This window comes from Asterias amurensis, chromosome 16 (genome assembly GCF_032118995.1).
Source record: "Asterias amurensis chromosome 16, ASM3211899v1".
Classification (NCBI taxonomy): Eukaryota; Metazoa; Echinodermata; class Asteroidea; order Forcipulatida; family Asteriidae; genus Asterias; species Asterias amurensis.
This window is the reverse complement of record NC_092663.1, coordinates 474,917-488,574: the sequence shown is the minus strand read 5'-3', so window position 1 is coordinate 488,574 and position 13,658 is coordinate 474,917. Positions and strand designations below refer to the sequence as shown.

Here is a 13,658-nt window from a genome sequence, read left to right as displayed (position 1 = left end):
TTGAAAAATGAGTGCACCACAAACTTTGAATTACCCTTGGAGACCCTCTCAAACATACTGTTTCAATCAGTTTGAACTGTTCAGTCGTTGTATCCATCCAGCTCAGGGAGAGGGGGGTGTTCCCACATGGTTTGTTGTGTCTTAAGTGTGTGTCTGCAAATTTGGGCAGAGCAAGACAAATGTGTCGCATGCACTTCTCAATTATAAGCATGACACGGACAGTTTTGCTGTATTGGGTGGGCAATTATAAGATAAATCTGTTTACGCTTAGTACATTACAAACGGGACCCGATTTCAAAAAGCCTGTAGGCATAATAACTTGCTAAGCACATAAAAATCTTACTTTACCGGCCAACATAACTCCATAAAGTTTACATTGTTGCAACTGGTACTTGCCCCATAAAGTTATTGCTTATAAAATGAAGAAATTTGTTTAGCATGTTTTTGTCTGCTGGGTACTACTTGCAGGACAATGTCCACATATTTATATTTAACGTACACAGCTTGAAAATAATGATATTAGAAGGCTCCCCTTAAAATATTACTTGCTGAGTTGCTGTAGTTTTTGAGAATATTTAACAATTTTACGAAAATACGTTTACACGCATTAACAATTTTCGGGTCCTGAGACAAAAACTATTTTTGTGACTTGTTTTCCTCTAAAAATTTACAGCAACTTAGTGATATTTTAAGGTACGCTTTCTACCATCATTATCTTCAAACCGTGTAAGTTTGATGTAAATCTGTGGACATTGTGTTTTGTGTAACTGTCCTGCAAATAGTACCCAGCTTCAGGAAAATGGGCCCTTATGTGGGTTTCACAAAGAGTTAATTTAGACTAGACTAAATTTTGAATAACTCCTAGGACTAGTCTTAACGCTTTGTGAAACCGACCATAGGTTCAATTTCATGGCTCTGCTTACCACAAAGTTCTGTGCTCACGATACCTGTAAAATACAAAATTCTGTGGGCTGTAAGCAAAGAATTCTGCGGTAAGCAGAATCGTGAAATTGGGCCCTACTACTCACCTAATTGGGCTTTAGTTAATTGCAGTGTGGTTATAGGGCTTACAAGTGTTTCCATCGATTCGTTGGCCAATTCATCAGAAGATCAAGTTAAAGAAACGCGTTGCCTTGGATCTGACAACTTACAACTTGATCTTCGAGAAGCGTTTGAAACCGTTTGTTATGAAATGCATATGGTCAGAAAGATATTTCAAAAGTAGAATATAATGATCCTCATAAGTATCTCACGAAATTACACGGTTTTCCTTTTAAGTCGCGAGCTAACAGTCATTTTAAAGGAGTAAAAATTTTGGCTCTACAAAATGGCAGACTGTTTCTTCACGACGTAAAAGGAAAACCGTGCAATTTCAAGGCATGTTTGTGTGTATCTTTATAATCTACTTGTAAATTATCTATCTAACCATTTACATTTCATAACAAACGGATTCAAACGCTTTTCAAAGACCAACTCAGCGATCCAAGGCAACGTGTTCCTTTAAGCTCAGTCATACTCTTCTTGCATGTGAGTAATATTGCTTCCTATTGGACCATTACAATATGTTTACTATTATTTGAAACGTGCTTTTTATAGTTCAGTGTTTGGTAAAATAAAATTGAAGCCTGCATGCCAGCAACAACAACTTGAACTCTTTTTGTCTTTTTTATCTATCTTCTAAGCAAAATTTGTTTGCCTATTTTTATTAGTTTTAGATAAAGACAATGGACACTATTGGTAATTAACAAAGACCAGTCTTCTCACTTAGTGTATCTCACTGTATCATAAAATAAAAAACCTGTGAAAATTTGAGCTCAATTGGTCGTCGGAGTTGCGAGATAATAATGAAACAATGGGGAGAGGTTGGTAGTATTAACCATTGTGAGAAACGGCTTCCTCTGAAGTGACGTAGTTTTTGAGAAAGAAGAGATTTCCCCCGAATTTGATTTTGAGACCTCAGAATTAGATTTTGAGGGCTCAAAATCAAGCTTCTGAAAGCACACAACTTTGTGTGACAAGGGTGTTTTTTTTTTCATTATTATCTCGTAACTTTGACGACCAATTGAGCTCAAATTCAAAAAATTGGCCGCCATATAGACCTTATGCACATGACGTCATTTCAGTAGGGCGCCCTCACCAAGAGGTTAAAAGGAGGTTGTTCATTGGCCAATACTGTGTGCCGCGCGTACAAATCCGTGCGTCTCCATTGTTTCATCACCGTTTTTCCTCTAAGACGGCGGCTGGATGACGTCAATGCATAAGGTCTATTGCGTGTTTACCATGGATTTCCATTGTGACATCATTTATTTTTGTGCAGTAAGCCCAGGGGTGGATTTCACAAAGGTAGTCCTAACTTAGGACTAGTCCTAGGCAATGCTAAGAGATAGGACCAGTCCTAAGTTAGGATGAGTTACTGGTCCTAACTTAGGACTGGTCCTATCTCTTAGCATTGCTTAGGACTAGTCCTAAGTTAGGACTACCTTTGTGAAATCGACCCCTGGAAGGTTAGTATGCCTTTTCGTGTGCTTGCGGTTAGCAGCGCTATGAAATGGAAATCACATAGTAAGCACAAAATTGGCCGCGAAGCAGTGCTATGAAATTGGGTCTTGATGTGACTCTAGGAAAAAATTATGGATGTGGTAGATGTTTACCCATGTCATTCCTATTATCTTCTATGGATCGAGCAGTACAAAGCTACGAAAAAAAATCTTAAACTTCCTAAGAAAGGCTTGTTTAATTTATTAATTTTAACTTGGAAATTGTTTTACAAACTTAGCAACGAAGAAGCCAATTGTATCGTTGTCACTATGTCCGTTTGCACATGATATCATTGGTGAAACTCCATGAAAACGCTGCAGTTTACACAACTGGTCAGGTTGGAGCATTGTTCCTAGTAAACCTATACCACCCAGATGAGGAACCTATCCATAAAGAGAACACATGTTCAAAATTAAACGATATTGATGTACTTTAAAGTCACCTGGAAGCGGTTTTTTGTCAAAATAAAGCTTTTGTCACTATAGAATGTGAAATAAACAGTTAACTAAGGTTCAAAACAATTAGTTATTATCTTATTTACAAATTTAAGAGTAGGCTCCGACCCGAGAGGGCGCTGTTTGTTACGTCAATCGAGGCGTGATATTTGAAGAGAAAATGCTGCACAGTGCTGAGAAAGACGTTGGATCGGACCACTAGGCACTATTACTCTTGTGAGTCTGACCAGCCATGCAGACTGACCCCATCTTTAGTTGTTTTGCTGCATCCAGCAGCAATACACTTTGTCGGCATTGTCGGAAAAGTGCAAGAAAACAACTTTTTCGAAACGTACAAACTCAACGACTTGGACTTGCATGTACTTGCATGTCCCTTTTGTGCGTTGAATACACGGCTGGCACAGAGCCAAAAACGAGTGCTCCGGCTTTTTATGGTTTCACGAAGGGCAAAATTCTTTGACCTACATTGTTTACGCATGGCCCCAAACGACCACAATGGCCAAAACTTGTTTTTTTGTTTCCATGAACAGCCACTTTGTGTATTGCTCTAACATGTGAAAATTTCCCCTTGCACAGCGAAAAAAGTAGGTGATACGGCTTTTGCGTTTTCACAAACAGCAACACGACGTGCTGCACACAGACCATGTTTTGTACAGTTTTCACGAAGAGACACTTTTGTTAATTGAATAATTACTCATTAATTAAACCATTATGGACAAAATTGGAAACAGATTTGTATGATTTAGGATCTCTACTTTCCTGATATGTAAACATTTCAAAGATTAAATATCGAAACGTCTACCAACCAGTGATTTGAAAGTTAGCATAACTTCAAACGCGATTTTCTCCAAACAAACATTTTTGGCTACAGGGGACAAATAGTCAATTCGTGAAAACGATGAGAAATTGTATACTGGCTCCCAACTCCTCACAAGCTCACGGCTAGACACTCCCAATTTTTTTTATAGCCCTGGTGGGAGCTGGAATATTTTGTATTGAAGTAAAGAAATGTGATTAACTGACCTGTTCACAGAGCTGAAGTTGTGGATAATCGTTGAGAGCCCAACTGACTATTTCTTCATTTTCTCCTAATGTGATAGTGCATGTGCTATACACAAGGTAGCCTCCTGGACGTAACAACTTAACAGCCTGAGAAAAGATTCAATCACGTCAGAAAGTCCAATAAAACAAGAAAAGTCAAGTTTGGAAACACAAATGCCCTACAAGCCAGTCCGTTTCTTGACACTTGACACATGTAGAACATAGTTAGTACTTTGTTCACAAATCTTCTTAGCCAGTGTTGTGTAACCAATAATGTACAGAGGATACTCTGCCAGTTAGGTGGTAAAGACCAATGGGTGAAAAGGTGAGATGGTGAGGGGGGGTGAGGGGGGGGGGGGGGGGGTGAGGGAAAGCAGAGGGGATAGTAGGGTGGGAAGGCAACACTTATTTTGTTTAAGCCGTAATAACGTTGACATTTGGCCTAGGGTGCAAAAGTAATAGGCATCTTGGGATCCCAAGACCAATCCACAAACAAAGACCAATCCACAAACCAAGTTTGGTGTCGATATGACAAGTACTTTTTGAGATATTGCTCAGACAACATTTCCTTTGGTTTTATCCATAATGACCATATTGTTTGCCTGTAATACGACATTTACAGACCTCTTGGGGTAAGAGGGGGGATCCCAAGACCAATCCACAAACAAAGACCAAGTTAGGAGTTGATGGCTGGCTGGCCAAAGGCCACAGAGAAGATCCGTGAACGCCGCCCCAAGCTTGCTGGGCACTGTGTCCGCCACTCAGAGCTTACCGCTTGCCCAACCATCCTCTGGGAGCCCACACAAGGCAAGGCAAGGCTTCGCGTGGAAGAATATGCCTCTCCTTTGTAGACACATTAAAACGAGACACCGGCTTGACCAGCGCTGAAGAACTACGCTCCTGCATGCTGGACCGGAACATCTGGAGAAAAATCACTGGGCAGGCTCAAGCTTCTAGATGGCGCTCAACATGATGATGATGAGGAGTTGATATGGCAAGTACTTCTCGAGACATTGCTCAGACAACATTTCCTTTGTTTTAGCTATAAGGACAAATTTGTTTGCCAAATGGATGAGACCAGTTGGGGTGGGGGGGGGATCCCAAGACCAATCCACATAGAAAGTTTTGAGTCCTTCTGAGTTATAATTTGTACACACACACACAAGCGTGTAAACACCTGCAATCATGGACCCTCCTTTGTTGACTCTTTGTGATAGCAGCTGTGAACCAATGCCCCTTTTGTTATAGGTCCCCATTAGAATGTGGATAGTTACCCACGCAAACACGCACACAGTCATGTTTGGCCATTACGTTAGCGGACACCTATTGTACTTCATTTGTTCCTGTATTAAAGCAATCCCTATTGGTTTTGTACACAAAGTAGTGAAGACCCATGAAAACAAAGAACCGAATAGTGAGGACCTATTGTCTTTATTGAAAAATGTCCTCGGAGGGTAGGTCATACAAACCCTCCAGTGCACACGCACAAATCACAAAACCATAACACCATGCACGCACACCCACAACCACACACACTGTTCATGTGAACATCACAAATTGAGTACATACCGTTGAAAAAAATTGTCGCTGATAAGCAGGGTAAGATTTGACTTCACTGAGTTGAAGTTGGTTGGCCATCTGAGGTCGTTGACCAAGTCCACTGCATGGAGCATCAAGAAGTATATAGTCAAACGACTCAGGACTAAACGGTGGTGCATCTAGTGAAATGAAGTTTAGAAAGCAATTCAAATTAAAGACACTGGACACCTTTTTGGTAATTGGCAAAGACACAACTTCTCACTTCTTGTATTTCAACATATGTATAAAATAACAAACCTGTGAGGAGTTAAGCTCAATCGATCGGTGAAGTTGCGAGATAATGATGAAAGAAAAAACACTATCAACCAGTCCCCATTACAAATAAACAAGTAAGGTTTTATGCTAATAATTATTTTGAGTAATTACCAATAGTGTCCACTGCCTTTAAATTACTAGTTTGCCTAATAACTCACACAGGAGTAGCAGAAATATTTATAATACAATTAATTTAATAATTACCAATAGTATCCAGTGTCTTTAAAGTCACCTGGAAGTGCTATTTTGTCAAAATAAAGCCTTTGTCACTAAGAATGTGTTTTGATGAGTGGAATGTGAATAAACAGTTAACTAAGGTTCTTAAAAATTAGTTATTATGTTATTTACAAATTTAAGAGTAGGCCTGGACCAAAGAGGGCACTGTTTGTGACATAAATCTGGGGCGCAATATTTGAAGAGAAAAAGTGTAGTCTGGCCCCTTATACTACGTCTGATACCTACGGTCCATGACGCAGACTGCACGCACTTACGGCTGCTGTGCGGGCAGCCCACTCGGATTACCCTGCAGGGTGAATTGCATGCAGTGCCAGCAAAAAATCGTGATGCTTGGCGTAGGCTAAAAAAAGGTATTTCTTTCAGGTACCTTTGTCGACTACCCACTAACTGAAAAAATTGTTGGGATGGCGTCATGTTTTAGAATAACTTTTCTCTTTATGTCCAAATAATGTGTGGTGTATTTCGAATTTGAAGCACAATGGCTCAAAGTGTTCGCTGCACAGCACTGAAAAAGACGTCCGACTGAGCCACTATTGCTCTTGTGAGTCTGACTATGCAAACTGACCCCATCCTTAGTTGTTTTGCTGCATCCAGCATTGCCGGAAAAATGCAAGAAAAAAACTGTTTTTTTAACGGTGTCAACTCATGACTTGGACTAACATGTACTTTGCACGTGTGTTTACTCTACGCATTGCAGGCAAAATCGAGGGGGGTCGATGTTTGATCAGGGCAAAGTCTGCCTCGATTGACGTCACAAAGGAAAGACAAACACTCCCCAAACATCTATTTTTTAAACATATAAATTGTGCCAAACAATTACTAACAAAATTGTTTTATTGTTGACATACATTTACTCTTATAAATTATATTTCCAGGTGACTTTAAATGCTGGTACTACTCGTTGTATCTAAAAATATCCTTTCATTATATGGCTCTAAGAACACAGTTTGGACTGTTTATCAAATCTTACCTGAATTGCATGAGGCTTGCATACAGCATGCCTTAGTTGAGTCATACACAAAAGTTTGTATACAGCTCAGACCCATCCTCTTGGCATTTTGCTTGATTTTGTTGATCTTACTCAGGGATTTATCCAATGCAATGACAACACCTTGATCCTTCATGAGTGTAGCCAAGTGAGTGGTCTTTCCACCTGGTTTTAGTGAAGAGTTAAAAAAAGTATTGATACTTGAGAAAGTTTATGCACTCTCGGCACTCCGATTGTTCAAAGACTGGTCACCTGTACTAATAATAAATGTAATGAGTTCTTATATTAAGCACTTAATCTCACCCAATGGAAGTCTCAAAGCGCTCAGTATTTAATTTGGTTTTCCCTGCAAGTTATACGGAGCATGAACTTAATTCCTTTACATAGCATAATGTAATGGTTTAAAAGGTGCTGTGGCGCACTATGCAGCCAATCAACCCCAGAAAGACCAGGGTTAACCCCATCTCTTCACAATAACTGCACTGGGGTCTTTTACAAGCATTATTAAAACACACTGGACCTACAGTAAGATTTTACGTCCCATTCCAGGAACGCAGCAATAATGGTTAAGTGTCTTGCTCACGGACGCAAGTGATATCGAGACTTGAACCCATACTCTGCTGATTAGAAAGACCAAAGCTAGAGTCCAATGTTCAAATCCGCTCGGCAACGACACGTCGTTACACTGTATTAACATGTAATATAAAGATTATTGCAATAACAATTACAAGGTTAATCCGATCCGTTAAAAAATGGAGTCAGGGAAATAGCTGTGCCCCCTTTTTCTATCAAGACGATGTCATAGTCTACTATGCCCAGGGCATAGTCAATCAGCTGTGCCTGCCGGTTGCAAAAAGGTAGTTCATGTGTACTGTATGATGTACATGTATGACTAGCGTTCCGTGTCACGGCGCGACCTTTCTCCGGAGACGACCTTTCACTATAGTCAGTGTTGTTGATTACAAGAATCTTTATTCGGTATATAAAAGAAATAGTGACTGCTATGAGGGGCATAGGTGGATATGTCAATATTCTATATCGAGGAGAAACAGACCTGGAGCAGCACACATATCTAGTAGTCTTCCGCCTGGCTGAGGATTCAGGACATGACTTACAACAATGGATGGTAGATTTTGAAGGAACAACCTGTCCACAAGAACTCCATTCAATGATGGACAATCAAAAATTGGCTCTGTCATGTGAACACCCATCCCCCTTTGTCCATAGTTAAGAGAAAAAAAAAAACATTAGTCAACGTTGTTGTCTGTAGCAATTACTATCACATTAGTGTTTCATTCAGTCTTTCCTCATAAAAGACAGTGGGAACTATTGGTAGTTACTCAAATTATTATCACATAACCTTACTTGGTAATTAGTAGTGGGGAGTTGTTGATAAACATTGTGAGAAACAGCTCCCTTTGAAGTTCATGTAACGTAGTTTTTGAGAAGGAAGTAATTTTCCATGAATTTGATTTCGAAACCTCTGAAGGCACACAGCTTGTTGTGACAAGGCTGTTTTAGACCAATTGAGCTAAAATTTTGTTTTCACATTTGATGTTTCATTTTTTTGTAATTATTATAGTAAAGTTTTTAATGACTATTTTTGTAAACTGCACATTTTGGCTTTTAGCCGCACTGTATTGCAGTGTTTCAATAAATAAACCATAAATAATAATAATAATAATTGATTGACGTGAATTGAAATCCCAAGTGTTCATGGCAGTAACAATTGTTTTACTCACCTTGGAGAGCTGTTGCCAACAAAAAGATCCTTTCTACTCATAGCTGCACACCCATTACCAATAAATGCTTTATTTCCTTTGAATCTGTGGATCAATCCTTTCCTACATTGGCTGTCAATATCCACAAAGACAGAAACTTTGTCTCCTTTAATAATATCTGAGTAAAGGAAAGGGAAAACACACTAGATAAACATAGTGATGTCTTTAAAAGTAGAACTAAGAGAAACGTTTTGTTTTTTCAGCGTCCCTAAATACATACATCGTTACGTTCGGAAATTGCTTTGCTTCTGTGTTTTGTTCATTCCCATCTATTTCTACCTCCATCGTTGTTGTTCTAAACATAACACGTTTTGGGGGACAATCTAATGATTTTCGAGAGTGAACTTTTTTGATTATCTCAACGATCTTGACAACTTGCTTGCTGAGAAGTCGTGCACACGTTCCAACAATGTACTTTTCTTCTTTGCCAATACTATTGAAATTAACGATAACAAACACAGATTGTGACATTTTCAGGAAAATATGACAGATTGTGACATTTTCAGGAAAATATGGCGCACTGTAGTTGTGACCCTTGAACTCTTTGCGAGAGCGGTGATGTCACTACCAATGTACATCTAGTTCAAAAGTGGGATTGGAGCCGGATCACTATTAGTTCTTGATCTGCGGTCGTAAACAAAATGTGGGATCTCATTCAACCTGTCTGGATGTAGTGTAATCGCGGTGTTGGACTCAACTAAGACAACATATAAACATCACTGCATTGTGGCCTTGTTCTATTATGGGGTCTGTTCCAGTTCCAGAATAAACTAAAATAAAATACAATACAATTATTGTAGTAAGCTTTGAACACACCTTGTGTTGCTGCCATGATTCCTGGTGCATAAACATCAGCACCTCTCAACACTGCTAAGCCACACTGTCGATCAACTATAACTTCCTTATTAGCCTCTGGGCATACTTCATGTCTTTTGGAGTGATCTGTTGGACTGGATATCACCAAGGTATCATCGAGGGATGCATGATAATCAACAGTTGGAGGCAATCTATCTTTTGATTTATATTGCTATGGGAAAACAAAGAAAAAACATGAATGCCATCAAATACACAGAACAATACATGTACCTCAAAACCAAACTGCTTTGAGCAAGTTCGAGTGTGCACAATTGTTAACTAAAGGTTGACCATTGCACTCGAACCCAGGCTGGTTGACCATTGGTTGACTACTGTGGTCCACCATTGGAACCAGCCTCATGGCCACGTTTCTTCACTGGTCCCAACAGCATGTTCCATTCTAACATGTGTAAAGCACAGAGGGGAACCAGAAACACTACAGCGAAAAGGCAAAGGTTGACTAGACTTCCAAAGTGTGTCGTTTGAGTGAGTGCGTCACTGTGCATGTACAATGTACAATGCTGGTCAGTAGACAACTTTAGGAAGCAGGAAATTGAACGCTATAAGCGTACTTCACATATTAGCAGGGAATTTCTGCGTGTACAAGTGTGTCAGGCATTCTTCTCTTTAACAGCTAGCGCAGAAGTTCGGAAGTGGCCGTCCAAGTGAGATGATAACAGGCGCAGAAATCAGCGGTAATCAGAGCCATTAAACTGGGCCTATGTCTAGTCTGTTATGCAATTCCAATCTCGTTAACTCTGATCACTTTGCAGTCGCGCTTATATTTCACTGCACTAAACCCCACCCCACAGATTACGTGGGACAAAAATTGGTTCAAAGTTAGTGTTTTTGCTTGCACATTTCATTTTTCAGATTTCCTGTTGGCTTTGTGTTGAAGCTCCGCTGCTGATAAAAAAAAGAGTATAAGAAATTACTACCGGTATTCCCGGTAACTTAATGTCTTATTAAATTTAGTTTTTTTTAAATTTTAGAATGCCCTAGCTGTGATAAAAAGAGGATTATACATTTGCAACCAGACATCCGCTTTTAAAGTATTAAAAAGGCACTGAGAACGTTTGGTAATAGTCAAAGACCAGTCTTCTCACTACGTGTATACCAACATATTGCATGAAATAAAAAACCTGTGAGCATTTGGACTCAATTGGTCATTGATGCTTGAGATATTTTGAGAAATAACCAAACAATGTACAATGCCTTGAAGGCTACAAATATCAGACTGTATGAACAGTTTTAGAAAGAAAGCTATTCTAAATATTTGTTTACTTGAACAGCCTATCTACTAAGTAAAGTGATTGGAAGGTTGGTCCTGCCAGCAAAAACCATATAATCACCTGAACTAAAACTTGAGTAAGTTGATGGAAGACATCCTGCTTGCTGTGATGTAGCGTGTTGATTCTTAGCACAGTATAAGATGGAGGATAACTAAGTGACCTCAGTATGTCTGATAATTTCTCCTGACACTTCTCTTCTCCAACAGCAGATACAGCCTGCAAAAAAGTAGTGTAATGATTAGGATCAATTACATGGCATGAATTATAGTTACTCGGGCCGAACTCGGCTTGAGACGTTGTGTTCACCGGTTTGTCCAATGTTAGAAGTTCGCCTGGATCTGCCATCCAGGCCGATCCTGGGCAGCTTGAACAGCTTGATCGTGTTGATCGTGGCTTCTTTAAGCCTCTGTATTTTTTTTCCAGAATGCTCAGCAAAAAATTCAGTCACATGATTTAAACATCATGAATTGTGAATTGAAAATGAAATAAATAGTGTTTCATGAAACTTTTTCGGTGGGCAAATATTTGTATAGCCCTATGCCTGTGTATGGGGGATAGCCTCAACATTATGACATATTTTTGTATTTACAAGTGCAAAATAACCAGTGGAGCCTTACATATTTCTAAGTTTTTGTCAAGGGAGAGGAGACTCTTTGCTTGACTCGGCAAATAAAACCACACAGTGTTTATCTAGTGTTTATTGTTTAGGTTAAGTAGGTATCGTAGCGTCATACGTTATCGACCCTCATATGTTTTCGGTCCCAAACTTTGATTTCCGTTTACCGTGAAATTGTGCAAGCTGCACCGGTGGCAAAAGTACTAATTGAATAATATTTTTGATTTACTTTGCATGCCATACTAGCTTCTGAATATTCAATAAAATACCAACCAATGAAAGGTGTGAAAATAATATATGACGTTGCTCCAATGTCGTGCATGCACAAGCTCTGTTAATGGCGGACTGTCTCTCGCAACGTAAAACCAAAACTTAAAAAATTTCAACACACCATGAAGTGAAAGTGTTATTGTTAAATAATTTGATAGATGATTTGAAAAAATATTTAGTTTTTGATTGTGAACAATTTTCCTGTTTATATTTGGTTTGCGGTAACATGTGTGTATCTACTTGCCAGGTAGAGTTGTTCTTAGGGAACTGTCTTGCTTTATTCTACTGTCGTGGAGTAGAAATTCGGAGGTTCGGGAGACTTCTCAGTTCTGAAAAGAACTGTCCTGCTTTATAACTATTACCAGGGCAGATGGTATAGAAAATAGACTGGACTACTAGTACTACTTTAGCTTATAGGATCGTAATAACTGTACTGCCGCGGAGTCAGTTCGGAATTGGTCTCAACGTTTCGACTAGCTTGCTCTAGTCATCGTCAGGAGACGATGACGATGACTCAAATCCTATATAATTTTCCTGTTATCCTACTGAAAACACATGACACCAGGAAACTTTTTACATCGCGCCGCACAGACAGACCTATGGACAGACAGAGAGGTAAAAGATTTGCCACGATTTCAGGGACACCTCGAAAACAGGACCTCCTACTGGAGATAATAATTTTCAAATACCAACCTTTTCATTGCAGAAACTTTGTCCTAAAAATTCTTTAACACCTTCATTAAACGTCACCTCTGGAATTACATTAGCCATGTAGCCTCCCTTTGCTCTGCTGTTGTGACGAGTAGATAGAGCAACCTCCCTGAAGTTGAGCTGAGCAAGTGGTCTTTGACATGTGTGTGGACTGTGTTTTTAATTATTGTACCAACACAAAAATGAGGGCGCTATGCTGGTTTAACGGTGGTATTTTGTTTGCGGGTGAAAAATTAACGGTGGTGTTAAATACCGCCCTCTTACGTGTGGACAATTACTGCTTTATGATTGGTCTGTTGCGCGCAAGCTTACGGTTAACAGACCAACCATAAAGCGTAAGTTAATAAGCAAGCTTTATGATTGGTCTGTTGTGCGTAGGTTGATAACCAAGCTTTATGATTGGTCTGTTGCGCGCAACCTCCCGTCTTGCCCAACACAGAGGGCACTTCAATTACATAAAATTAATTACCTGTCTTTCCACAACAGGTGTTCCAAACGGCACTAGGCCCAAATGAAACCAGTGGCTAAATTGGGAGCAACGTAGGCTTTCAACTTCTTCTTCTGATTGGTCCGCTGATAAGTGACGTGGTTGGTCACGGTCGCTTTCGACCATTCTGCTGTGCGTTGCCTAGCCCCCCCCCCCCCCCCCCCCATCTATACCCACCGTACCAATAACGCACGTTATAAAGTTTGGATGAAAATCAATGAATTGATGTGCAAAGAACAACATCATAACATTTCTACCTCCATGCGTACCGGCACTTGCACAGCAGTCTTTCTCGAATATGATAACAACAAACCACAAATGAACAGACATGGTCCTGATAGAGCTGCACTGAAATCAGTCTAGAAATAGTGTCAGTTTTTCCTGCCATCTATGAGTTTGTGCATTGCATGGATGTCCTACAATCTACATCAAAGAGATCTATGGCTGGTCTTTAAAACGAGCGTGTGTAAATGCTAGTAAACAAAGAGGAAAACAGTGCAAGTACTAACATTAGAAAGCATAAGTTTATTTAA

The 13,658-nt window shown here is 39.6% G+C and overlaps 1 protein-coding gene across 1 annotated transcript; it reads right to left on the bottom strand.

The window, feature by feature from the left end:
• Positions 1-234: 234 nt before the first annotated feature.
• Positions 235-12,796, bottom strand: LOC139949318 (tRNA (cytosine(72)-C(5))-methyltransferase NSUN6-like). Its single transcript, XM_071947739.1, has 9 exons — positions 12,621-12,796; positions 11,102-11,257; positions 9,711-9,921; positions 8,856-9,012; positions 8,168-8,328; positions 7,096-7,278; positions 5,604-5,752; positions 4,017-4,142; positions 235-2,921 (listed from the first exon to the last, which is right to left on the bottom strand). The coding sequence occupies exons 1-9, from the start codon at positions 12,696-12,698 to the stop codon at positions 2,748-2,750; spliced, it is 1,395 nt and encodes a 464-aa protein (XP_071803840.1). The 5' UTR covers positions 12,699-12,796; the 3' UTR covers positions 235-2,747.
• Between the last annotated feature and the right edge of the window lie 862 nt (positions 12,797-13,658).